At 47.3% G+C, this 27,425-nt stretch overlaps 1 protein-coding gene and 1 long non-coding RNA gene across 9 annotated transcripts in view; both read right to left on the bottom strand.

The window, feature by feature from the left end:
* LOC109517114 (histone deacetylase 4-like) overlaps positions 1 to 27,425 on the bottom strand; it is a 79,006-nt gene that overhangs the window by 1,628 nt on the left and 49,953 nt on the right. For 7 of the 8 annotated variants that reach the window (XM_019872069.1, XM_019872067.1, XM_019872071.1 and 4 more), the window contains 15 exons: positions 26,059 to 26,280; positions 24,534 to 24,723; positions 23,557 to 23,690; positions 22,845 to 22,947; positions 21,154 to 21,200; positions 18,426 to 18,533; positions 16,482 to 16,537; positions 16,307 to 16,394; positions 14,321 to 14,440; positions 14,141 to 14,238; positions 8,510 to 8,628; positions 7,728 to 7,861; positions 2,025 to 2,109; positions 1,331 to 1,472; positions 1 to 726 (listed from right to left, as the gene is read on the bottom strand). The exon at positions 1 to 726 is cut by the window's left edge and continues 1,628 nt beyond it. In XM_019872069.1, coding sequence (XP_019727628.1) covers positions 687 to 726; positions 1,331 to 1,472; positions 2,025 to 2,109; positions 7,728 to 7,861; positions 8,510 to 8,628; positions 14,141 to 14,238; positions 14,321 to 14,440; positions 16,307 to 16,394; positions 16,482 to 16,537; positions 18,426 to 18,533; positions 21,154 to 21,200; positions 22,845 to 22,947; positions 23,557 to 23,690; positions 24,534 to 24,723; positions 26,059 to 26,280 — 1,686 coding nt within the window. In that variant the 3' untranslated portion in view covers positions 1 to 686. The remainder of the gene's footprint in view (positions 727 to 1,330; positions 1,473 to 2,024; positions 2,110 to 7,727; positions 7,862 to 8,509; positions 8,629 to 14,140; positions 14,239 to 14,320; positions 14,441 to 16,306; positions 16,395 to 16,481; positions 16,538 to 18,425; positions 18,534 to 21,153; positions 21,201 to 22,844; positions 22,948 to 23,556; positions 23,691 to 24,533; positions 24,724 to 26,058; positions 26,281 to 27,425) is intronic. The other variant, XM_019872070.1, reaches the window with a different exon arrangement.
* Positions 2,262 to 5,050, bottom strand: LOC109517117 (uncharacterized). The gene is made up of 2 exons (XR_002168480.1): positions 4,317 to 5,050; positions 2,262 to 4,219 (listed from the first exon to the last, which is right to left on the bottom strand). It is a non-coding gene; the product is annotated as an uncharacterized LOC109517117 (long non-coding RNA).

The raw sequence follows: 27,425 nt of genomic DNA, 5'->3' as shown, positions 1-27,425 counted from the left end.
CCCTTTTTCTGAGCCCGTTTTTAAGGCATAAGCTCTTTAAGCAACTATCCAAAAATATCGATATTATTTGAAACAATAACAAAAAAGGCACAAACGCACAGATTTTTTTTTCTTTTTTCCTTCCACTGTCACTCATTTTGGAATGAGAACACCTGCGGACCAGATTACACACTGGAAAAACGGGACCAAATTGATCTCTTTGTTCCGTTCTTTCATAAAATCAACACAAACGAAAAAAAAAAAATTAAAAATAGCCGGAATGTTCCAACCTAAGTGCAGAATGACATTCTTAATATCCTCCGGTGGGTTTTGGATGAAAACGTGCACACGAAAAGAAGACCTTATAAAAAAAAAAAAAGCAGGATGCAGAATCTGGTTTTGACTGGCATTCCAAAAAAAAAAGTACACCCCGACGTGTGTCTACTGTAGTGTATGAAAAGTACTGGCACTAAAGGCTGCGGAATGGTCGCGTGTTCCACGAAGTGACGCTGACGTCCATTTGTACACATCACGGTAGATTTACATGAGAATGTTTGTTTGTTTGTTTTTTCGTGGGCCGAGCGGTCTCTGCGTGTCCTGTCCATTTTCTGGTCAGCGTCTGGCGATGACACCGGCAGAGTGGTGGGAGTGGTTCTAACAACCATCGGGATGCAAAGTCTCAGTGCTGGAAAGGCGGGGCGGCCGCTTTACATGGAGGCGTCCTCTTCCATCGGTTCTTCGTCAGCCCTGCACGCACGCACGCACGCACGCACGCATGCATGAGTAATCGTCACAAGACTCCTGTTGTTATGGCATGAAGGGTTTAAGAGCGACTCGTCGGTGAGTCGACTATGCAATGAGAGGAAAAGCCTGAAGGCGATTCATTGGCAAAACATTGTTTGCTACTCTATATTTTCAATGTCCGTAAAAAAAATAAAATAAATGGGAACAGTAATCAAAACCATTCACAAGATCTCAACATTGTTAAAAGTCAAGGCAATTTCGGTGATGATTTGCTTTTGGATACCACACAAAAAATACGATACGGTGGGTTGGATCTGGCCCCGGGGCTTCGAGTTTGACACCTGAAACCCTCTTCCTTTTTATACTGGCCCCACCCCCCTGAGTGGCAGCCAATCACAAATCGCGAACACTTTCATGGTCTAAAAAACAGTCGCATCTAATCCAAACAGCTAAAGCATTTTTGAAAAGCATTCTCTCCTCTTGCATTTGTTCCTTTTTTTTCAATACTTATTGTATAAAGAACACATCTAGGTCATAAATACGAAAGAATGAAAAGAAAAACACAAGGTTGTCGTTCTGACTCCCGAGCAAGCTAGCGCAAACGTACTTCCTTCCAAAGTGCTTGTTGGCGACGGACAGCGAGGCCATCGCGGAGACGGTTTCCGCCTCGTCGGCGTCCCCCCGTAGGACTTCGCTCAAAGAGCATCCGAGCGTGGAGGCCGAGCGTTGCAGCGAGCGCCAGTATCGACCTGCGCGCAGCCCGAACAAGACAAAAGCAAAGTGATGACATTTGCAAATGAACGAGCTCAGGCTCAAATTGAAAAGACATTTTTGTTGTCGTTGACAGTTGTTGACAGTTATTTCACGTTTCGGGTTGCTTTTAACCCTTTCGTCCAAGTCGTAGGCTTGACTTTGCATTGAGATTCCAACAGACATTTGGGAAATGGTTTTTACCGCGTGTCGCCCAGAAGCGACATCATTGGGAAGATACATATCCATATCCACCAGATTTTATTCCGCAATCCTTATTGTGATTTTTTTTTTTTTTTTTTGTGAACTCACATTTGACAAAACTAAAGCCAAATACTCAATCTAACAAAAACAAAGCGTTTTTGAAAAAAAATAAAATAAAAATGAACAAAAACTAACAAACCTGCTGCAAAATTCAATCAAAACAAAGTACATTTGTAAAAAGCAGGTCAACCCGAATGAAAATTCCAAAGGTGGGCGTATGGTTGCAGGACGGTCGTTTTCGCCTGCCGGCAATCACGTCCGACCGCCAATTGCAATTATTCACTCACTGTGAGCTTCAAGAACTTTCTCCATCGAGTGGACGGCATTGGCGTTTGGTCTCTGATGCAAGACCTCGTCTGGAATGGGCTCCAACTGAAACAAAAACATGCAAGAAATAAAAAAGGAGAGTCATCTTCCCATGACTCCACTGGCCGCCATTCGCAATTATTTGGTGTGTTTATGGATGGCCGCTACCGGGGCACAGTCTCGATGCTTTCAATTGAATTTACGTTTCCAGCGGGGTGTTTTTTTGCCGTCTTTGTCGGGGTTTCGAGCAGACACGGTGTTCTTAGACATCACGATGACCTCCGTTGACGGGGTATAGTCAACCCGCACATTCACGCACTACGCTTACAATAGAAGATATCCGCTACTTATCTGTCCGCCCTCCGATTGCGCGCCTCATTCAGCCTTTACGTCGCCATGACGCGTCAGCCAACGGTGAGCAAAAACAGGGACCGCGTGGCTGGAATCGTGCCGCGCCAACCCGGCCTCACAAGAAAACCAACCAGCGAGCGTTAACCTCGCTTGAACTCTCGTTCCCTTTCGCCTCCTCCAGCTCAGCTCTGCATGTGAACTTACAAGCCAGGGTGTGAAGAGCCAACTAAGTTGCTGACGCACCATGAAAACGGTCCGCAGCGACTCTGGAGCGCTGCTTCGCTATGACAAAAAAATAAATAAATCCACAAGGACAATATGCTCTTTGTACTGTGACCCACCCGGAGGACACAAACACATGGAAACTGCTTGCTCATACCAAAGTATATGCGCGTGTGTAGTCTGGATCGGCACGCAGAGTTTCTCGCCACTTTTGTCAGACGAGACATCATCGCTTGATCCGTTCCCCGTTCAAGCAAAGGGATGGCAAAGAAAAGACACAAAGACGACGCTCAAGTTGGGCGTACCGGGGAGATGTCAAGAGCACTCGGGTTCTTCCGCCAGGTCGGAATAGTTCTTTTAATTTGAACAAATAGCGAGTGGGAGGGGTGCACGGGGGAAGAAGGAAGAGGCAGTGCAGGGTTAAGGATACTTTAATCCCTCAGTGTCACGCCACACGACATCATGCGCACGGGAACCGACCGGGTGCTGGTGCACGTGATGACGTGCATTTGCGATCGACACTTCATTTGGGTTTTTTTCAAAGTGAAATAGTTAAAAAATTTTCAAGGCTACACTGAATTGCTGATGTATAATTGCTGATGCGTTTTGCTCGGAAAAGGCATGACCTGGCCTGGTGAGTGACGTGGGCGTCAGTGAAGGAGAATGGAGAGTTAGCCGTACGTTGGCGTGGTGAGTGACTCGCCGTGAGTTGTGGCCACCGACAACTCGTGCACGGCTTAAAACGTGGCGGCCTTCTTATGGTTGGTTCAAGAAAGCGCAAATCCAATTTGTTTAGATTGCCTGTAGTAAATCATCAAAACCAAATGGTCCTTACTCATGTTGCTACGTCAGTGACTGGAAGCCTGAGAATAATGTAAGGGATCCATCGGGATGTTGATTGAAAAACACTGTCAGACAATATTGGACAGGACTTGAGAATCACCGTAATGTGGACCGCGAAGGCATTGCCGAAGCATGCGGGGAAGGGATCGCGATGACTAGCGGGGTCAGGACAGCACAGGAGCATACGACACTAACATACTATACATACGAAAGAGATTTCCCAAGGACAAATTCTCCAAGCTAGCTCAGAGTTGACCAAGCGTCGGCGTTTGGTTGAAAAAGTTGCCTCCGAGCCTTGGGGCGAAAATGACTTTCTGTAAGCCCAGCCGGTCAAAGCCGGACTAACCCCGCTTGCTTGAGCTCTCCGTCAAAGCGAGGTCAGGGGTTCTCTGGGGTTTCGCGGGGCTCACCTCGGCGAGTGATTGGATGGGGCCCGGGGGAGGGAGGGCGGTTTGCCTACCTGATTGACAGCTGGGCCCCATGCTTATAAACTTTAATGGCTCATGTCAGGGTCCTCTGGGGGCGGGGGGTGCGGAAGGGGGGGGGCACCTGGCAGAAGGGCAAACACACAGTACGCACTATATGGAAGCCAACAAGGTCCACGGTGACACGAATCCTGAGGTGGTACGAAGAGAACGACGGTTTGCAACGGCTTCCGTGACACGATGACTGATGTCCTGGCAAACCTGAGCGAGACGCTGCGGAAAGCCACGAGCTCAGAGCGAGGAATGTGCGCCGGTATAAACATTCCAGGGGGAGGCTGAAACAAAAACAGTGGAAAGAGGTGGGATTCCACGTGTTCAGCAAAAGAAAAAGGCGCACAAAGGCGTCCATTGTTTACTGTTGTGGCGGCGTACATGTGTTACCAGTGGCCAAAACCTGTTGATTATGTCATGCTAACTGAGCGGGGTAATGGCGTGTGCCGAGCAAACCAGGTGATCTTTTCCACTGGTGGGCCGCGGGGGTGAACAGACGGGCCCCGAGAGGGCGCAGGTGAATTTGAGCGTCTTACTGTAAGCGGAGCAAAAAACAGACTGAAAAGAAGTCACCGACAGCTGCTATCCATTAGCATATTAGCCTGTTGTTTATCAAATCATTGCTAACAAGCGCGTGTCGCAATGGGGCCAACATCTGTTCGCGAGCCCTCATTAATTAGTCCAAAGTTCGCAGACGAATATCGCAGTCGCTCATACATCACTCGGAAGCTATTTAACGAGGGGGACTTCGGCGTTACGCACGACGTCGACGGAGGGCGGGCACGGCGCGCGGTCCGTACGGTCCACGTTTTGTCATCTTTTGTTGTGCAAATTCATTTGAGCTGTTTTCAAAAGAACCTCGGGCTCATTACTAGGCAATAAACGGCAAACTATATTTCTCGCTCTGGCGAGCGCTAAAAGGGTGGACGTACAAGCTACGCCGCCAAGGTGAAGAGGTCACGGGGCACGCCTAAGGGGGTGAAATCGGGACAAATCTTACGGCATTGTGGAATGCCATCAAAGCCTTTGTATGTAACTTTATTTAGTGAATCAAATGGTGAGGTATGGAAATCTTCGATAGGACTGCTAACTGCAACGCTTTTTCAATACGAAATTGATTGTCAGCTTGATCCCCTCCCCACAGTTCTGGTCAAATCCTGCCTGCCCTCTCTGCTCCCCATCATCTCAGCCATTATCCATTCCTCTCTGTCTACTGGAATTGTTCCTATGCCTTTCAAAACAGCAGCAGTCACCCCAATTCTGAAAAAACCCGGTTCTGACCCCAATGACTTCAACAACCTACGCCCCATTTCCCATCTTCCTTTCATCTCTAAAATCCTTGAGAAAATTGTTGCCTCTCAACTCCACTCCCACCTCACTAACATTAGTCTCTACGAACAATTCCAGTCTGGCTTCCGTCCCCGTCACAGTACTGAAACAGCCCTCATAAAAATCACAAACGATCTTCTCATGGCTGTATGTAACTTTATTTAGTGATGTACATGGTCCTTGAGTGCTATGAAAGGCGCTTGCAAATGTAATCTATTATTATTATTATTATTATGATTGGGAGGAAAAATCCACGGGAGTTATTGAGGTCAACGCGAGGCTTTTGGGTCTAAATGATTGTGCCATACGTATTCGGCAAGTTAGGCAGCAAAACTAGCCTGAAAAAGTGCATCGAGGGGCAGAGGATCGGAAAAGAAAAAGCCAAAAAGCGTATCGGCAGCGGGCCTCGCTTCTCCTTCTCGCTGCAACGCACCATTGATGTTTTCCAGCCGCATTCCATGACCATTACAGAGACCTTCACTGATATTATGATAAAGGTACTCGCTTCCTGTTTTCATCCCATCAGGGACATTTCAGGCTCTTTCTGCTTGTCGGGTATCAAAACTCCGAGCATCTAAATGTGCCCCCCCCCCCACCACCTAACCTCACCCGTCGGCCCGGTGGAAGTCAAGACAACAAGGTTGCGCTTGATTCTCTTTCTGCTGGTGACGGTTGAACTTTTGTCTTTGAACTGCGCTTGGTAAGACTGGTGAGTTTTCGGGCATGTTGGGTGAGGCCCACGAAAAAGGCCGGCCAGGCAGACTTTGGAAGAATAACAACAACCGGCGATTCCAAGCGGCCGATTCCAAACTCCTTGAGCGTACACGTGACGCAGGTTCAAGAAGATGTATTTTCAACCCGGCTTCGTGAAAATCAGGTTTCCTCACGCTCCACTTCAAAGGATTCCCGCATTTCCCCGTCCGATCTGCTCCCGAGACCTGGGCCGACCCCGTGGAAAGAGGGCTGCGAGGGTAACCGCTTTCAGATGTGCACCGGCGGCGGGGCCTCGGCTGCGAGCGAGCGGGCGTCCCGCAGGGCTGAGGCAATTGGAGCTCATTGCCTCCTGCCTATTTTCGAATTTTCAGCTCTCCTCGGCACTCATCCAGTGACCTGCAACCCCCCCTCCACCCCCACCCTAAAAAAAAAAACAAAAAAACACCGCCACGTCTGGTGCTCGGCAGGCCGCCGAAATTTTAAACGTGCGCCCTTTGATCCAATTCATAATTTTTGCAGCAGAACAAATGACGGACCGGTCATCCATTGGTATCAACGCAGTTGTTTTTTTTTTTTTTTTACGTCCATCCAGCCGTTTTCTGCATTAGAGTCCATTTTGCGACCCTTTCGCCAACTTCCGCTTGCTTAATCCCTCACGGCTCGAGAGAATATCGTCAAGAATTTATGATTTCAATGGTAGCGTGAGCTCAAGCCTTCCTCACTGTCCTCACCTCAAGCCCTTGAAGACCAAAATCCTGAAATCAAAAGCAACTGTGTCACATCTGTTCAATGCTCCAAGAGCCATGAGTGATGCAATAAATAAAATTAAAAAAACAAAACAAACAAAAAAAAAACCCAAAACAGTTGACTGAGCAGTGCAATAGGAGTAAACACAGCTGACCTTCATGGCTGACCCGCTTCCTTCTGCACCCGAGTACGAAAACGGTGCTCCATTTTTAATCAAACAGGCCTACTGAAATTTAACGAACCAAACACTTTTCACTCATTAGTGTCCAAAAAAACCCTCCAGACTTTCGATCTTGAGGTGGCATCATGATGCTCCCGCAGAGTGAGGAAAAGGTGAACGTTCACGACATTTCTCGGACTGACTTAATAGATGTGTTCGAGCTTTTCTCAACACTTAGACTTGCTGACTAAAGCGTAAAAATAACCGACAACGTGGATACAGACCAAGAGTATCGATTGGTGGAAAAAAAAAAAAAAACGAAATTGGCCACATTTGGACATTCAGGGTTTCTCGAGCGCAGTACAGTAGTCCCTCAACAAAAGAAGAAGAAGAAGTTATCTTAGTTACATAATCCGGCCCAGAGGGAGAACACGAGCCCCTGCGAGAGAGCACTCCAACTTCCCCATCAGCTCCAAGAAAAAGCGGAGGCGGCTCCTGCCGCTTTTGGCTATTCTGTCGGGTGCCATGAATCACAAAGCTGCGATCCAGAGTCCAACCTACACACACTCCCACAATTAACCTTTTGCCTGGAAACCCTCTCCTCCTGCTGTCTCTCCGGGAGGGTGCGCGCCTCTGCTGACTTCCTGTCAGAGCGGAGGACTCAATCTCGGACGAGGTGTACAACAGCATCAAGAAGCTTGAAAGCCGACGCGTGACGGAAAAGTGACTTTCAAATGGCTTGTGAGCAATTGACGTTAGCTACTTAAAAGACGGTCGGTGAGCATTTCTTGAGACGGCAACTAGCGCCCGTCCCTCCCGTCCGAACCCGGCTCTCAGCTTACCTCGTTGCCGAGCAGAGCGGAGACGCAGGCCTCAGACGCGTCGCATATGGCCGTGAGGTCATGGCCTCCCTCCAGGGCGAGTACCAGCCGACCGCCTGCCAGAGCCATCAGCTGCCTGGTCAGGTAGCCGAAACCTGGACGCACGGGAAATGACAAGCCGAGAGAAGAAAATGTTGGGGAGGCCCATGAAGCGCTCACTTCCTTTTTGGAAAGTGATCAGAGAAATAAAAAAAGAAAGAAAAGAGGGTCCCACGCATGGCTTAAAAGAAGGGAAATAACCCACGAGAGGAAGAAAAGTGTGCCACGGATTTATAGGGGCCAAAAGGCGCCGTAAAGCCTCTCCTTTCTCAAGAGCACTTTGAAAGAATCATTCGTGTCTTCGTCACATATCGGCTGGATTATTGGAAGGCGCTTTGCTTTGAAGTCAGCCGATCCTCCATTAAGCAACTCCAGTTGGGCCAGAATGCTGCCTGTTGACTGCTACTCGTAAGAGGGAGCACGTCACTCCTACTCTGGCGTCCCTTCACCGGCTCATTTTAGAGTTCTTGTGAAGATCCTAAAATGACTTTCTCATCTCAGATCATCGCATGCTGGTACTGTGGTGGACCGAGGGCCTCCTGCAGTTTTTACTTTCGTGTTTTGAAGCCATAAATTTTATTGAACACGAATTCACGATGTGGCCTATTGTCGTCACAGTTTGACTTTCCAAAGAAAGTCTCGCTACACAGGATATGAACAATAACATCATTCTGAATCTTAAATTGGTTTCACTTGGTACTTACATTTGCCAGTCAGCGTGTAGCCACCCAAAGGCGGCGCGTGTCCGTCCACCGGGTCAAAACCAGATGATACCAGAACCACGTCCGGGGCAAACTCATTGGCTATGGGCATCACCACTGTCCTGCAAACGGAAACAACCACACTTTTTTTTTTTCTCAACAAGCAAAACAATTTTCTGAACACAAACTTTCATCTGCACATAAAGAGGTCTCGTCAGCGTTAGGGCAGGTCGCACCCGATGAGATGTGGTCCGGCGAACTTTTTCTGCTGCTCTTATCTGGCCACACATTTCATCAGCCGTTATTTTTGTAGTAGTCATGTGAAAAGGCTGGCTGAGCGACACGGCCGCTGACAAGGCCAAACACCGACTGGTCCAAGAAACACAACATTTCCTGAGAAAAGAACTGTCACTCCACCCATTCCTGAGTGCAATCGAAACCAAAAAGCGCGGCTCAGCAAATAATGACCCCCAAAATTTATGATATTCCCTTTTGATGGGATCAAACTGTCTGGAAGTTTCAAGTTGCTCAGTCAAGTGAAGGCAAAGTCACTGCTGAGACCTCAGACAGATTCACCAAGAGCCGATGAGAGATGATCAAACAGCGAGAATACAGCTTTACCCGGCCTCCAAATTATTTATTTATTTATTTAAAGCAAAAAAACACAGACACACACGCAGCCATTGAGCATGTGTGCACGGAAGTAAAAGTCACCGCACGACTTTCTAGAAATGGTAATTTTGGAACTTGGGAGGCGGTAATAGAAGCTCCGTAAGTGGAAAGGAGCCAGAGGGCAGTTATAATTGCATGGAAGGCAAGTCCAACAGATACTTCTAAAAGTGGATGGGTGTGGTGAATGACAACTCCAAGATGACATGCAGCTCCTGGACCGCTTACATGGACTGTTTGCACACGCATACGCGCACATACACGATCGGCACAATCCAATCGGGACCCACAGTGTTTAATACAAATTCATCCAGGAGTGTGACTGTTTCTTGCCGACCACAAGACAACATGGACGTTTAATTTTCTCCGTAAATAGTTACCGCAGGGCCAAACACGCGGTTGGTTCCCGGAGACTTTTGGTGGCCTCTGAACACACATTTTTGAAAGGGGTAGGAGGGAGTGTCTGATATTTAGGGCTGTAGTGTTGTTAGTGGGGAGCGACGGAGTACCACAGGGTTCCAGTGTAGGTCCTCTGTAGTTTAAAAAGGCCTTCGGGGGCACCGTGACGGTTCCCTGTTTGCGGATAAGCGGCGTGCTCTTAACTCTGGAGGGGGCCACTGTCGCTTTTCCAATCTTGTTCACCACCAAATTACTACCTTACACTGGGAAGACCACACCACACCCCCCACCACCGCCAAAACATTCATGCACTTGTCTCAGCGGGGGACGAGGCACTGTTAGGGTGCATTTAGGATGCCCAGATAAGGTATACATTTGGCCTCACGAGGGTCGTGGGCATGCCGGAGAATATCCCAGCTGTCTTCGGGCAGCAGGCGGGGTACACCCTCAATTGGTTGCCAGCCAATCACAGGACACAACTAGACGAACAACCATCCATGCTCACAATCGCACCTAGGGACAATTTCGAGTGTTCCGTTAACCTGCCATGAATGTTTTTGGAACGTGGGAGGAAACTGGAAAAAGATCAATTAAAAAAATATTGTGGTGAAGCTATGCATATGAGTTTAACTCATTTAAATTGAGTTTCCGACCATATTTCAATTTCTTGAGATGCATCTGCACATAGTCGGAGAAAATGGTTGAAGGTTTACCGATAAACTACGATGTAATTTCAAAGAGCCGATATTCCTGTTTCCGGTGTAGCTGCTGTTAAAGTGCTACATAAAGAAATAAATAAAGTTGCATTCGGTTACTTGAACACTTTATGGGGGCCAAAAGTACATGATGTTGGTGATTTCATATTTTTTTTGCATTCACTTTTATTTTCTTTTTCTTGGGGTGGGGGTAATATCGTGTTAGTACTGCTCATTGGACTAATTTTCTTCCTGATAACGCATATACCCATCTAATTTCTCCGCTGACAGTCCTCATGATCTCGGGGCGTATCGCAGCCGACTTCAGGTGAGAGATGAGGTCCACCCGAGAGCGGTCGCCGTTCTACTGCAGATGGTTATCAACACTCATTGTTTTGTCGGGTCAGCCAGATTGAAATGAGAAGTTCAAGAGAACTAACCACACAATTAAAAAAAAAAAAAAGACAAGAGGAATCACTCGAGGTGGAGTCTGGCCAAAAATCTGTGAGTGAGTCAGCAATGTTGATGAAGGTTAATCATGACCGACGTCTAAAAGTGGAAGCGGCATAAACAAGGGATGAATAACTGCACGTATAACGTTGGCGCGATGGGCTGCGTCATCCGCGCAGCAACTCAGCCCTTTCCCTTTTGCCACTGCGGCACATGTGCGCATTTGGAGCGACACGCGACGGCGAGGGAAAACCTTGACCGCCACGGTTACCCGCAACTCTTCCGTCCACCTCTTCCAACCTTGAGCGCGCATCGAGACGCTTCTGATGGCGATGATAAAAGCAGCTGCTCTGATGACTTGTGCCTCCCGCCCCGCCGGAATAAAATCTTGACATGTTAGGAAGTGAGACGGCTCCAGCAATCAGGTCGGAGGCTGGCACGTGGGAGGAAGACGGAATTTTTCAGGAAGACTTATGGCGCATGATCTATTTGCCATGTAGGTTATTTTGGAATCAAATCATCTGTTATATTGCCGTTAGATGAGCACGACTTATATGCTTAAAGGGAGCCTACAACGGAAATTTGACTTATACGGTGGTGCTTTGAGATACAAGTGCCTTAACTTACAAGGCTTTTGAGATACAATCCGGCACTCGTCTGATTTATTTATTTCACTCGAGATATGAGCAAAATGTTGCGATATGTTCTTCACCACTACCACTAGGTGGCAGCAGCAAACTTGACAACATTCGGTTTCCTTGCAGTGGAAGGATATTAGCCGTTGGTGGCGCTACTGCGTCATTAATGTACTTTTGCCAATAGACCTCACAGAAGAAGACGAAGAAGATGATGAAGAGGAAGAAGGGGGAGGAATTATGCAGCGGACTATGGTTGGTTCGCACCATCACCGAGTGGGAAGTGAGCCCGCACTGCCTGCACTTCAAGTCAGCTGAGCGGACCACGACGCCGTCCGTGACGAGATAAATATACGTTTAGTGCGAATATTTCATTTCCGTAGGCACCCTCGGGAACGGTTGATGTGGTTTGTAAGAACATTGACTGACTGTAGGTCCATTTAATAATCTTTTACAATGTGCAAAAAAAAAAGCTGTTTTGGGATAAGGGCCGCCTCAAGCTGCCAACACAAAGCTACATCGCAAAACCTTCAGGGCTTCCCCCTCCGTTCATAAAAAAGTCCAGCAGAACATGAGACGAGAGAGGGAATGAGAGAGTAAAAAAAAAAAAAAATCACTCACACGCACACTAACTCTTCAAAGCCGTGTCATCTGGCGCGGAGGAGAGCTGGCTTGAATTAAGTTTAATTCTTCTCCCCTCTCATTGAGCAAGTGAAAGGAGAAGGGAGAGAGAGAAAGAGAGAGAGAGCGAGTGAGCGAGAGAGCGAGAGAGCGAGAGAGAGAGAGAGAGAGAGAGAGAGAGAGAGAGAGAGAGAGAGAGAGAGAAAGAGACTAGGAGAGAGGGAGAGAGCAAGGGGGAGCTTCTGGTTTTCATTAGAAGCAATATTCTTATCTTTTTTCTCTGTGCTTTTCTTGCGGCTCAAACTTGATCCCCCGCAAAAGCAACGTGGCACAAGAGGAAGGTTTGGGGCAACAGACAGGGCGTGCATCCCCCCAAAAAGAGGAAGGCAGGACTGTGTCGTTGGAGATGGACTACAGGGCGCTCCGAAGAATCAGCTACTTATCAATGATCCCATTGATCGATAATCGTTTTTCAAAATCAATTCATTGTTTCAAAACCGAGTTTAATTTAAAAGTACCCAAATGCTCGGAATTTCAGCCTCTGATTTATTTTTCTGTCGCCCTCCATGTAAGCAGCCTTATCTTTGCGTTGAATCGACTCGGGATTTTGGAGCTGATCCGTGCTGACTAACAGATCACCAGTGATGGCAGCGTTGCATTGGATTTGATATCAGCACAGCTTTTGGGTTGAAGATAAAGATTAGGCAGCGGATTTGTCACGTCGATTGCGCTGGGGAGACATTTTTCTGCAACTCACATTGTCACAGTGTGCGTGTATTTCTGTTAGAAAGACATAACGCCGATGTGTGGAGTGAGACTTTTTTGGTATGCCGCATTTAATCTCCTTCACATTTCCACACGTGGTCTTGACGTGTTGCAACAATGAAAATGTAAAAACTGGGTTTTGCTTGCTGGACAATAGTTGCCAGCATTAAAAAAAAAAACCAAACAAACATGTTTTAAAAGGAGATGGCGATTTTGATGATTATTATGACACATTATTCCACATTTTGAAAGCAAACTTGAAGTTTCTGACAAATGCGCACGGGTGCTACATTGAGCGTAGTCAACGTGTCCGAACGACTGCTGCCCTGAAAGCGATCGTAAAGATTGCAAACATATTTCTCGAGTTTGGAGTGAAGGCGAAGACATTTATCACACCGCACGATGCTCTCTGAATGACGCTTTTGCCTAGCGCACAGTCGAACGGATGTTCTCGAGGCAGCTGCCACAGGCGCGCGCGCACGCACATGCTGATCAAGACAAGGAAGAAAATGATGGAGAGGGAGATGGCGACGAGGTCTGGCATGCATTAAGAAGATGTTTTGCGCGCTTCCAGGAGACTGCGTGCCCACAACAGCCGACTGACGGTTTGATATCTGTCATCGGAGAGTTACTGGCGCCTTTTCAGACAGCACTGGAACAAAAGGGAATCACTTTCTTCTTTAAGACATCTCCACCCACGTGGTTATAAATATACTTGAAGGAGACAGAAGGAAAATGGACTTTGCGTATAAATAGTCATGTGTCCTGAGGGCCTGGCCACCCACCACGAGTGAATTTAAACAAAGATGATCTGCCACTTTTTGTGAGTGAGCCCTTGGTGGCGAATTTACATTTAAAACCACACCCACAGTTTCTCCATCCTCGAGCTGGAACTTGGTACTGATATGCCACTTTCAAACAGAGATTGCACTTTGTGAAACATGATCATGTTAAAGCCAAAAGGTAAGCAGAGCTGCGTTGACTTTGGTTGGATGCACAGATTAACATTAGCAAACAACCTGATGAATTTATCGACCCACTGGTAATTGGGGGGAAGAGGGGATTTTTGTTTTGCAATGTGCCCACTACATGCGCCACATTTGCTGATCTGCACACTGCAAAGTGGATGAAATGTGGTGTATGAAGTGCTGCCTCCACAAGGGAAATTATTTTCCCGCAATGGCAGGTGGCTGCTTTTTTCCCCTCCCACACTCTGGTCCCTGTCGAGAGGCAGCTTGCCTTGTTCAACCCCCCCACCCCAGCCGCGCCTCAGGTCGTCATGGAGACGGAGGCCATACTGGCCATTGGCTCGGCAGTATATGGGACGGAGGTGAACGGTGACTCGCTTGCATGGGACCGGGCCGGCCATTCGAAATGATTTGCACGAGACAAGAAATTACCGGAATGCTGCCAAGTACTCGGCATCGCCCATGGGTGGTTCGAGTCCTCCAGTGAAGGCCATATTGACGTTGAAGCCGGTACCAGGGCCGCTGCCAACCTAACGGCGCCAGCAAACACGAGTCGGCCGTGAATTCATCAAGAAATCTAATTTTCAAAGGGTCACGGTCGGACAGAGGTACCTCATCGGGGGCTCCGCTTCCTGGGAAAAAGTTGCCGTCGTCGTAGCGATGTAAGGACAGGTAAAGAACGTTGGGGTCGCTGTAGAAAGCCTGCTGGGTCCCGTTGCCATGGTGAACATCCTGGTCATGCAAAACAAAATCGTCAGCTCAGGGTAACACTTGGCAAAGAGAAAAGTGTGGTCAAGACAAAATAAATTCATTTTTCATGGCATCAACAATCATCTGTCGAGGAGACTGTCGATGCTTCCGCCTGGAGCTCGTCAAAGTCTGAGCCTTGATTCAATTTGCCTCATGCCTCTTTCAGCTGTTTTTGTGTCAGGCTGCTTCAAACCAAAATGGCTGCCTTCCTGCGCAACTTCGAGCATGGGGCCTTGAGACTTTTTCAAGATGGACATACCGAACCCCTCCAATCACTTGTAAATCAGTGAAATTGGTGCCGGGGAGTGTTTTGTTTTTTTTTCCAGGCGCGTCACCAGGTGAGTATTGGGGGAGAGGATGTGTTCGGAACTCCTAAAATAGATTCATTATCACCCAAATGAAAAAAAAAAAATGCTCAGTTTTGTGGCATGTTGAGGCCTCCCAAAAGCTTCCATTAGTTAGAAGAATGACAAGAATCACAGATTGTGCACAGAGGCAAAGAAAAGACGCAATGACTAAGGGCAGCTGGTTCAGAGTTGAAAAAAAGGGCTGGTTTTAATAGACGGCCTCAAAAACATCCCCGTTGTCTGGTGGCAGAGTGGCACGACAAAAAGTGCTGGCGGAACATCTCATCCAGCAGGAGACACGCAGACAGACAGACGGACGGACGGACAGATCGACGGACCAAGAGGAAATGGAAAATAAAAGGCCCTTCAAAGGCTTCCGAGAATAGTCACGAGCTGCCCGGGCGGCTGCGCTCCACCTCGACGCAACCACGGCGTTGTCGTGCACTCTTCAAAGCCCTTTTGGACGACATGTCCTGCAAGTATGCGGCGAGTCATCTGTTTAGGATTGTTTGGTGTGGCGACACGCTACGCAACAACTGCAGGAAAAAAAAAACAAAAAAACGAGGGCCTCGAAAACAGCGGCATCAGCTTTTCAGCAGGTGGTCATGGTGTTATTGAGAGAAATGCCAACGTGGGAGCTTCGCATGACGACCCGAGTCACAATTCACTCTTCACAAATTCTTTTTTTTTTTTTGGGGGGGGGGGGGGGGAATGGTGCCAAAGGCCTGGCTAACAGAGCGGCAACCGGAGTCAAGGAAGTATGTTGAAGTGATGAAGGGAAAACATAACTGACACTCCCTTACAAGCCCCAGTATTTGTTTTTGTTCTGATTATTCTATTTTTTTTCTGAAAAAAAAAACCCAACACACTTATAAGGAGCAGGTTTCTGCAAATAAAGAGGGACAGGTTAAAAAAAAAACAACCCACAAACAATAGGTGAGTTTGATCAGAAATTCATCGTTGCAACAGTGGCCAACAACAACGGGGCGTCATTTGGACAAATTCCCAAGTAGGAGTTCACCAAAATACAAGAGGTGAAACTCGGCCAAAACGGCTGACTTCCTATTCATTTATTTTTGGCCTTGAGACTTTTTCAGGTGTCGCGTGAGGACAGACAACAAAGTTGATGACAATCAGTGAAACCTGCACCCAGTGTGCAGATTTGTTTTTCTTCCCCCAAATTTTCCACTGAGTGACATTTGGGGACCCTGAAAAGTCAGCCGTTATTACCACGCAAACTTCACACAGGAAGTCCGCAGGCCAGGATTCGGACATCGAGTGAGTCCAATGAGTCCAAAAATGTGTGAAAGACTCGTCCAATAATTCGCCGGGAAGAAAGTGCCATCAAAAAGGCTTTTTTCAAAACAGGGCCCAATGATATTTTGATGGAAAGACGAGACAGAACGTGTGCAAACAGAGAAGACACGGTCCATTTTCACATTTCCTCCGTTGCCCGGGAGCCAATCGAAGCGGCTTTGCCAGTGTTTTCTGTGGCACTTACCCAGTCCACAATGAGGATCTTGCTGACATTGAGCCTCTGCTGCAGGAGCTTGGCGGCGACGGCCACCGAGTTGAAGTAACAGAATCCCCTGAGAATGGAGGCAAGGGAGACCGGCACGTGTCGCTCATGTGAAAGGAGGAAGGGGAGGCGTCACGCCGAGGATTTATTTACTCACATAGGCGTGCTCTCCTCCGCGTGGTGTCCAGGTGGTCGCACGACTGCAAAACCGTTCTGGCGGACGGACGACAACAAAGTCATTTGTGCAAAGTCATGCCACCGTCATCCCCCCCCCCCACGCAACTTTTTCTGATGGGGCTCCAGACTGCCCTTCAAATGGTGGCCGAAAATTTTCAGACAGTTAGAAGCTCATTTTTCATCCCTCGCGCTGGGGAAGCCGCTAAATTGGTTAATTTTTATGACCATTACCATGGCTATAATTCTTGATATTACTGAATTTTTTTTTTGGGTGCTCACCAACGCTTATAACAGAAATGTGAATATTTATTCGAAAGACAATTTGAAGTGTGGTGTGTGCCCTTAAATTTTCAACACGCGGCCTTTAAAATTTCAGCTTCAGGGGCCACAATTCTTCAAGTTTGTCGGGAGCCCCCACGCACGCACGCTCCCACACACAGTCGCACAAGGACACAAACACACACAGACCCACACACACACACACACAAACACGGCAATGAGTTAAAAGCGTTTTTTTTTTTCCCCTCTCTCTCAAAGGCAAGTGTTTTTGGGGGACTCCCAGCACTATAAGGGGACATGAGATAAATGTCCAGGGTGATGTTAAGTGAGGCAAGATGGACTAATGATGTTGAGCCAGCTGCTGTGGATTAGTAGCCGGTTGGGAGATTAGCCCAGAGACAACTTGTACAGCTGGCTTGAAAAAGCCGGCTGTGTAACCAAGCGGATGAGAGACACCGGCGACCTTGTTTTTCCAAGTAGCAGGAAAAATATCCATACGTTGAAACGTTACGTGGAAAAAAAAACAAACAAAACAGACACGGACGCGAGGGAGCGCGCGGCCGTAGGTGTGAGAGGGGACGATTTACGGCACATCCTGTGGCGCTGAAGATTGTTGGCGCAGGTGGAATTTGCTCACCGGGCTCCTCGGAGGACCGCGCGTGTAAGTTTGTGTGCGCGGGTGTGAATGCATGTGTTAAAATCGGGTTAAGCAGAGGGCAAGTCAATAACAGTCAACTTTAACCCCACCAATTCATGATATTCACACAAGACGTGTGCGGGGAATATTTTAAATTCGTAATGCCTAGTCGCCATTTCCGAATTTATTGACAGTGAACCTCCATTGACGATTTTTGATTGATTTAAATCCGCTGTAAACAAATCTGAACGCAAAAACAAAGTGCAACCCTTTATGAAGCGTTGCCTCGGGCAGCGTCTGCATTGAGATGACCGAGGGGCTCGGGTGAAAAGGTGACCCCGCAACATTCTATTTTTCTGTGGGACCGATCCTAATGCGGTGAGATGCCACAAGATAGCATCAAAAGCCGCGGCTGATAGGAAAGTAGTAATTGGTGCAAAGGAAGTCGACGGAAGTGATACATCATGACCGAGAGATGAAATCTTGGCAGGGAAGAGCTAAATTTAGCCCGGGTTGTGGGTGGAATTTAAGGAGAGTCTTTGCCATATGCGCATTTTACACGAGCACTTCATATGGGCAATTATTTCGGAACCCCCCCTCCAAAAACTAATGAATAAAAATTTGAGGAGGTTTATCGCGCATGTGTGACTACAACCTTGTGTGGAAGTTAACAGGGAGGAATCAGGCTAAAATGGCCCACCGCCGTTCCTTTGAGCAGAGCCATTAGTCTGCGGTGTGTGGGTGCTAAGCTAACGGCGACCGCCAAGTCTGCTCGGCAGGTGGCTGCCGCGTCGGCCCAATAAAACGGGCCTGTTAGTCGGGACGGCGAGCGTCTGCGAGGGCCCCCGTGCCGCATGGCGCCCTGCTGGGTTCAAACCGCAAGCAGCCCTTCGGACAGACAAAGGACGGCTGGCTGCTAGGTGGGTCTGGTCCGGGCTTTGTGTACAACAGCTAATCACGGTTTAGTGTCGCGTTAGCTTACCGGAAGCGACGTGTGAGTGAACCAACCTTCAGTTCTCCTGACGCTACTTTAAAGACGAGCTCCACCACCGAGCCGACAGCCAGTCGAGCTGCGCTGGACGAATGGATCTCGTTCCAAATGGTGTCGCTGTCCACCTGGCGAAACACACACACAAGCAGATACAGTACACGGCCAAGCGTCCATGAAGATGGATCGGAAGTACAATGGCGCCTGAAGATATGAGTCGAACATCTTCCCCGATCAGGCTTGCAACGCCTCACAACAGCTCTGTGAACGTTAGTCGTTCTTCGCTGAAGATAAAGAATATATGGCTGCAAGTATTGCCATACAACAGTACCTGTCTAGATATGCTGCTTTAAATATCCGTTGCTTAACGTCACCACATAGATGCTATTAATGAACCGGTCTATGGTATCGTTTGCTAGCACAAAGCTAAACTAACTTATCTGAAGCAAAGCTATGTCGTCGATTTAAATACACGTGTAATTCTCATTGTTTTATGTTTAGTATGACAGCAAACTTCAACCGGGGCGGGGTGGCGATAAACAATTTGACGGCTCTTTTTTTTTTTTTTGAAGAATCGCTCACGGCTGCCTGCGAGTTAACGGTCGCCGTAGAGCACTCGTATCTCACATCCAAAATATGGGCTGAATGACGGCTACTATCTATAATAAAAGGATAACACCTTTCGCGTACTCAATTAGCATTAATGTGGCATCTCGAAGTGTTTCAACGTGTGTCGAGCTGATGGACGACGAGACAAGCCTCAACACATGACAAACACCACCAGGCGCATACGGTGCGCACAGTCAAACCTCGACGGACCGTACACAAAGCGATGCTCGTGATTATAGAACGAGCCATCATCAGCGCGGACGGATAAACACGGAGGGAAGAAGCTGGCCCAGGAAAAGAGGAATGCGGAGATGAGCGTGTCATTGTGTTTGGAGTGCACATGTGGGCCGCACTTGCTGCCAGACTTTGGCTGCGGCTTTGAAATGTAAACGCAAAAACCTTCCGTGCACAATTTTTTTTTCCCCCGGCTAATCATACGCAAATTTGGACGATTACGCTCGTCGCTTTCCAATGTGTTTCCGTCTTGAGGATCGAAGAACCAGAACCTCAAAATTTATGGATGATCTTTTCTAAATTTTGGAAGGCACCTGGCTGTCAGCACATATTTGCAGTCCGATGAATGTCCTGCTTCAAATTGGATACGTGAGCGGTCGACTTCATCGTGCTGTTAACGTCATCAGATAAAGATGACACCGAACAATTGATCAACAGAACTTTTGCCATCAAACAGGGAGTGGCCACTGAGATGAAAGGGTCACATATTGGAAAAAAAAAAGCGGCATTGAATTTACTCAATTTTATGTTGTCAAGACGTTGCACGAAATAAAATCATCTGGATTTGGATACATTCTTTTAACCCGATGTGTAGTCTCGTGCAGTCTAGTGCAGAGTGTCATCAGAGAGACTGGAAGAGTCACCGAAAGGCATGCAACCTTCCAATGCATCAAACACCTGTTGCAAATGTGTCAGCTCTGTGTTGGAGAACCGCAAGGTGTGCAAAATAAAGAGAAGCACTCAACAGTCGGGCGCCTGTTCAAAAGTGGAGAGAAGCTCAAATGAAGTTCGCCTGCATGGGGTCATGGTGAGCTTTACTTCCACCCTGAAATTTCAGACGAAAGACGAATATCGCAAACTCTTTCTGAGTTGTGCATGTGTCTTTTTATCTTCAGGCAGGGGCAGCCAGGGAGAGGAATCCATCACTGCGAATTGCATCATTCAAGTCTGTGAATGTGTGTGTGTGTGTGTGTGTGTGTGTGTGTGTGTGTGTGTGTGTGGTGGGGGGGGTGACCACTGGAATGGGAAAATGGCCAAGTCTTGGTGCTATTTTACCTCAAGGCAAGAACTGATGTTTACGTGTGCATCAGGTACGCAAAAAAAAAAAAAAAAAAGCGGGAGCATGCTGGTATGATGGAATGATGTTTCTCCACAAGCTGACAGGCTAATTTCAGCCCCCACCCCTTCCCCTTTCCTCTGTAAGAGAGCGTGCGCATTTCGTATGCATGTGTATGACAGGAAGACAACAATTTAGCCCCATTTGCCGTTATAAAGAGCAGAACTGAGCTCTGGCTCTTATTGTTCCCACCACAGCGAGCCGTAAAGGCCCATGGGAGCGATGGAGGGAGGGGAGGAGGTCAGGAAAGAGGGAGGGAGAGAGAGAAGGATGGAGGTTCATGGATATAGCGGAGATGAAGAAAGACTTTGTTAATGGATGCGTGTGGGAGCGCATAGACACACCGGTAAAAGCCATCACAGCCACTTTCAACTTGGCACGAAACCAAATCAGCGTTGCGCTAATATCCCGACACGCCGTTAGACAAACAACACACGCATGCACGCACACACCTTACATGCACACCGCACATCTGGTTGCGATTACAAACGCAGTGGAAAGGCGAGCAACAGCTTTTGTTGCCTCCGATGCTTGAGGGGCCGTGTTTGTGTGTGTGTGTGTGCCGTAATGGAATTATTATTGAGGCGGGGGACGCAGAGTAAAGCGGGTGCTGCAACTTAAGCACTTATTTGTTTATCAAGAAGAAAACCCCAAAACATCGAGCTATTTGACTGGTTGATTTGATGTCGGAACAACACAATTTGGGTCATTCACGTGAAAGGCCAGACAGGCTTAATGATGCAGTTTTGTCAAATGCTCGATCTGTAGTAGCACAAGTAATGACTTACCCCGACGCCTCCGCATGGTAATCTCACAAACATGGGACTGGCGGAACCTGGGAACAATGAACAGCGGTGGGGGGGAAAAAAAGGGCAATTAAAATTGCAGCTGATGATGAATCTTCGCAATGATTTTCAAATGTTACGCTCTGCCTGAATTGGACAGAGTGGGGGCAGGGGGGGGGGGGCGGCTTGACAATTTCGCAAACGTTTACAGAATTTTCGCTTCAAATCAAAATGGCCGACTCCTGTTCAATTTCGTATGTCCCGTTATGATAGCCGCGTCCACTAGGGGTCGAAGTGACTGAAAGACTCTCGTCTCATCTTCAGGAATTTCCAGAAGACTTTGGACTCACCTTGCTTTCACCAGACTTGGTGGAGCGGCAAAAGGTCCTGACACGGAGGCGTCAGCGTGTCCAAGAGTACAAAACAAAAAAAAGCCGTTTATGGAAGAGCTTAGCGGTTAGCCTTGCTAGCTTCAGCTATTTCAATTAGCGGTTGTGTTAAAAGGGACTGGAGGCGAGAACCGAGGCAACAATGGCACAAAGTGAACAATCACAAAAGCGTGCCAACGAGCTCTTTATTCTTTTTAGAGACTAAAATATGAATAATAGTCATTTCACAACCCGGTGCTCGCAAATGTCCATGACGCAAATTTCACCTAATGAATGACTCTCTGCATTGGCATGCACAAATTGCACAAATTACACACACACACACACACACACACACACACACACACACACACACACACACACACACCACACAAAAAACCTCTGCATTTGACTTTGTGACCTATTGCAGCAGTGAGTAAGATTACAAGGCCACTCCTTAATTGGGAAAGCTGGAGGGAGGAGGGGTAAAAAAAAAAAAAAAAAAAGCACATCAATGCCTTGGGAGCCTTGCAATTTTAGAAGATCTGTTTTATGAGAATGGAAAAAAAACTGTGGTAAATAAAGCATAAAGTGTTGACACCAGGACATATTCTTGAAGTATTTACACACAAATATTTGGGTCTCTTTCGTGCCCTTCCAACCATCCTGAGCGAAATGATTGTCTGCCAGGCTCCAAAGAAGAGCACGTCAGAGCCAAAAAGTAAGCAGAGCTGCAGAAGACACGAGATGTGTCGTTTGTTCCTTTTTTTGGAGAAAAAAAAACGTCATCTCATGTAGTACAAAAGGGATCCTAGTTGGCAAGAAACAGAAGCGCCTCTGCAATTTCAACCCAAGTGTGACCAATGGGTGGATTTTTTAATGTGGCATTTTCTTAGAGACCTGATGAATGTTTTGTTTGAGGGAAAATTGCCAGTATGAATCCTTGAACAACTCGTGGGTGTGTTTGTAAGAAATGTAAGGCTTGGTTGGGGAGAAAAAAAAAACAAACAAAAAATAAAACAATCCCTAACATCCAGTTTAAGTGAAGAGATGACAATGGATTTACTTGTGTAGCCAGAGCAGCGAAGGAGCTTTTTCGGTCCCAGCATGATTTTGCCCCAGTCCTGAAAGTTACGATGGCCCGCAGCTTTTAGGGACCTCTCATCGCAACACATGGAACAAAAGACGGGACGACCGAGTTTTTGGATTTGAGCCTTTGGATGGTGACACTCTTTTAAAATGAATTGGATCGAGTTTACCGGACAAACTGAATGCAATAGAATTGCTCTGAATCGCAGGGTGTGCCTGATCAGCGTGTCTACTTACAGTCCAGCTTCTGCCGTAGTGGGTTGGTTCCATACAGCAGAACGTGGTCTTCAGAGTGCACCGTCTGGAGTTCTTCCAGTGTGGCTTTCCTTCCCCGGATGCACTGGACACAAGAAAGAAGACGACATGTGAGTCACCGGCTTGTGTCTCGGCACTCTGACCATCCACCGTATCAAAGCCGTTGCGAGAAAATGATATACAGTCGGATGCTGCATTCTTCCTGAAGGTCGAGGCACACACAGGCGGCGAGCATCCGGTGGGCAGGTGGACGATTTGGCAAATCGGTGTCTGTAGATGTCACGTGAACTTCAAGAGAGAATTAGGAAGCCTCACTCTGTTTCAAGTCTCCCCGGGACAGAAATCGGGAGCGCAAAGCAATTCTCCGCTATAACTGGCAAAACACTTCCCCCTATTGGTGAAAGCCACATTTGCTCCCTGGAGTCAACTCAAAATGTAATAACGACCTCATCCAGCCACCCACAGAGTTACTCAGAATATCATTGTTATTCCCCCCCACACATGCTCTAATTAAAAAACACCGGCACAGTCCTAAGAGGCCTTAATGCGACACTATTATTCGACTGAAGTATGCGTATTGCAATCCACTCAACCACATTCAATGCTTAACTGCTCCACAGCGGGAGGTGGGGGCGAAATTTTGAGAATGCGAATCTGCGGTCTCGTCTGTCATTCCGTCGAAGTGCTGCCTTACCTCGCAGTGGCCCCTGAGGCCCGTTTCCTGAAGACGCGACCAGATGCTCTGGATGCGACCCGCGTGCTCCGGGTGGCTGTTGGTGTTGCCGCACATGCACTGGTGCTTCTGCATCAAGGAGTCGTACACCAGACCTGAAAAATCAACAGCGCCACGGACGCACACGCACACACCAAAGCCGTGACCAATCACCAAATGAACATTGAACAGTTCCAATGCATATTTAACGCATTAACCCTCCTAGTTTAGGATTTAATGAAGATAATTCAATGCAGTGGAAAGGCCCAACCGTCAATCATAAAGCTTGACAGGAAATTAGCTCATTTAGTGCCAAAACGTAAAAAATAAATAAATAAATAAATAAATAAATAAATAAATAAATAAATGTTTTGGGTGTTTTTTAAAAACAAATAAATAAATAATATAGGGCTCTGCTTGACTGACTCCTCAGTAAGTTTTAAGGCTGTGGGAATATTTTCAGGATGATAAATTACCACTAGATGGCAGGAGTGGCTTTTGAAAAGATCTTAGTCCACACATGTAGAGAGTGTGTGTATGATATACAGTACACAATCCTTCTGGTGAGGTGCCATGCGAAAAATACCGGTGTGAGAACATGGATAAAGTTCAACATCCATGAAAAATTCATGCAAAGTTCATGCATCAGTGAAGAGTTTATCTTGCACTAAACTGTTCATTTGCTGTCAAAGTCACCACACGCTGAAGCCTATCCCAGCTATCTTCGGGCAGTAGGCGGGGTACACCCCGAATTGGTTGCCAACCAATCACAGGACTCACGACATGGAACAAAATATGATGGTCAATACAGCCATCCTCCAAAAACTCCATAGAGTAATGGGTCAAAGAGTTCCTGACACATGGCACAATCTTAGTTTGTTTTTAATGCTTGAGGAGTGGAAGCAGACCGATGAGTATCTGCGTCAAAAAAGAACAGACGCCGCCCGCCCCCAACACACCTGTTGTGAAACGTGGCTTGACCGCCGGCTCCTGCACCGTCATGGGGAAGGAGGGTGAGGCCGGAGAGGACTGCGCCCTGGAGAGAGGGCGGTGGCCCGCCAGGCTGACCGACAGGCCGGCCGCCTCCATCGACGCCCGGTAGCTCCTCAACTGCTGGATACGTTGCTGCTCCAACAGTAGGGCCTGCTGCTTTCACACACACACACAAACACACACACACACACACACACACACACACACACACACACACACACACACACATATATACAACAAGGCCATCACACCACTTGCCGATTGTTTTTTTGCCATATGTAGGCTCGATTGCATTTTAAAAATCACTTCAGATGCTCAACACTGGTACCAGTGAACCTTTGCCTATTCACGGTAAAAGCCCATTTAACAACATCGTCAAATGCAAAAAAAAACAAAAGGGAGGATGGGGCGTCATTTACTCGTAGCTTTTCAATCGCTTGCTCAGACCCAAGCGGAGGTTTTAACACCTGCTTTCGGGTTATTCAGCATGCCCAGTGGGGACTGCGCGTTCTCTCTCTTGCCATAAGATGGCGCCCTGGGCACAGATTCAAAGCTGTGACGCCAGATGGTGACTGCTAAACTGATGAGGTTGAAAGAACCATGTTGGAAAAGCAGACAAACGGTCAAGTTTGAGCACATGCGCAGAAAAGTGAAAACAAACGGGACAAGTCATCGCTTAAAGCGCACATGCCCTACTCACGCGCTGTTAATTTTTTTTGTGTATAGTACAAACTATATCTCATGGAAACTTCAGCCAAGTATTGGCGCACGGTGGGACACATTTTCCACTCCACGAGTCAAGTCATCAAGCACTCCCGCGTTGCCATCTCGACAGGCGTGTCCGCTTACACCACGGGCGCCATGGCGACAGGCAGAGAAGCGTCTGATTGAATTTGGCCGCGGATGGCCGGCCGGGATGGGCGAGACAGGAAGAGGACGCGGCATCCTGACTGCGTTTCGGGAGCGCGCGCGTTTGTTAGTCTGCGGGGCCTGAAGATGTCACGGGCCATGTTTTATCCAAACACGATCTGTTAGTGTCACATATTGACATTGTCTGGGACGTCATGCATTCCGTCTCGGACGGCGATTCCAAACCGGTGGGTTGCGGACAGCCGGTAAATAAATGACATGTATTTTTGTCTTCCGATTATTTCCGTTACTTCATGCTCACATCGACACCCACAGAGAAAGTCCAGAGCTGAAAAGTTGTTGATTGAGAGGCAGAAACGCTGGCCGATAAATCACCGTGCAACCGCCTTGCGTAATTTCCCTTTGCAAATGAAACTGAGAGTATAGTTATAAAAGTGTGAGTGTGGTGTTTTATTGTCCATCTGCCAGGGCTGTCTGCTTGCTTCCACTGACTTCCGTTTTAAAAAAAAAAAACAACACTCCAACATTCAGCAGTAGGAAGAAAAATTCAGTGTTGCACAATAAGACGGAGAGATGGTGAGATGTGATTTGCGCAGTTTGAAGTGCGTCTCGAGTCCTCACCTGCTGGAAGAGGAGCTCCTGCTCAGCCTGCCTCTCCTCCTGCTCCTGAAGGTCGAGGGGCTCCTGCTTGATGGCCACCGAGGACGAGGAGGCCGAGGACAAGAGCCCCTGATGCTCCCTCAGTTCCTCTTCTGTCTCCTCCGGGTGACTCTGGTGCTGCCTGGACGACACGGGCGCCGCCGAGCTGGCGGCTGAGCTCTGCTCGCTCGGTTTAGACATCATCTGAGCAGAAAAGAAAATGTGGAAAATGTGACTTGGGCGCATTATTTGTCACTTTGTCATGTAAATTCTTGTACAGCTGTGCTATGAGAAACAAGTGCAGCAACTTGGGAGTTTTTCAAGACACGAGCCGTTACACATCGTTTATTTCAAACAACCACCTTAGCGAAGCCTGTTTAGCTTAAAGCTAACAGATAATGGGAAACACCAATGACTCGCTAACAAAACTAGCATAGCAAATAGCTATTAGCAGTGGGTATTTGAACACAAACAGTGAAACAACACATGTAGAGAGACAATATAACAAGCATATTCTGACTTATTATATTTATTTTGAATTAATCAGCCAATTCATCATCTCTCTGAATTTTAGTGTGCCACAAAAAAAAAAAAAAAAATCAACATTGGTTGGGCCCTAACTATTACTGCAGCTTACTGAGTCAATTGAGCAACTCTTCTTCGTGTGTCTCTATGTCAGCATTATACTGCCCCCAGGTGGCCAAAGAGAACACACCAAAAGGAGTAGCACAATGTCCAATGAATTGAAGCACAACCCCCCCCCAAAAAAAAGTTGTAGCAAAAACTGCTTATTTCTTGACATTGTATGTATTCATGCCAGTATTGGATGTTTTTATAAAGCACAATATTATATAGGGCCCTAAAAACACACACACATTACATAAAGGAGGCATTAGTGTAGCGAGGCTACCTTCAAAACTTGCTTGCAGATTTAAAATGGCAAACTCCCTCTTAAGAAACAGCAACAAATGCTGCCAGAGCTGGATGCTGTTTTTAATCATCAAACAGTTGTCTGATCACTCCAACGACCAAAAAAAAAAGCTAAAGCATTAATTACCAAGCAAACCGGACCTGTTCCCACAACTCGTGTTTGTTTCAAGACTCATGAGAGAATCTCTGTGTTCGATTCCAAATTAAGTATGACAAACTTGTCCGGGCCTGCGTGAAACGGAAAACACGGAGCAAATGACAGCAGGGCTAACAAAACAAAACAAACACGAAACAAACCAAAAACAAAAGTAAGTAGAAGAAATAGTTTTTGATTTTGTTGTTTTTTTAAAAAAATCTTTACGTGATTGAGAAACGAGTCCGTCATCAAGTAGCTGGTGCAGATGAGAAATGGAGGGGCT

The sequence above is a fragment of the Hippocampus comes genome, unplaced genomic scaffold (genome assembly GCF_001891065.2).
Source record: "Hippocampus comes isolate QL1 unplaced genomic scaffold, H_comes_QL1_v1.1 scaffold786, whole genome shotgun sequence".
Taxonomy (NCBI): Eukaryota; Metazoa; Chordata; class Actinopteri; order Syngnathiformes; family Syngnathidae; genus Hippocampus; species Hippocampus comes.
This window is presented reverse-complemented; position numbering and strand designations above follow the sequence as displayed.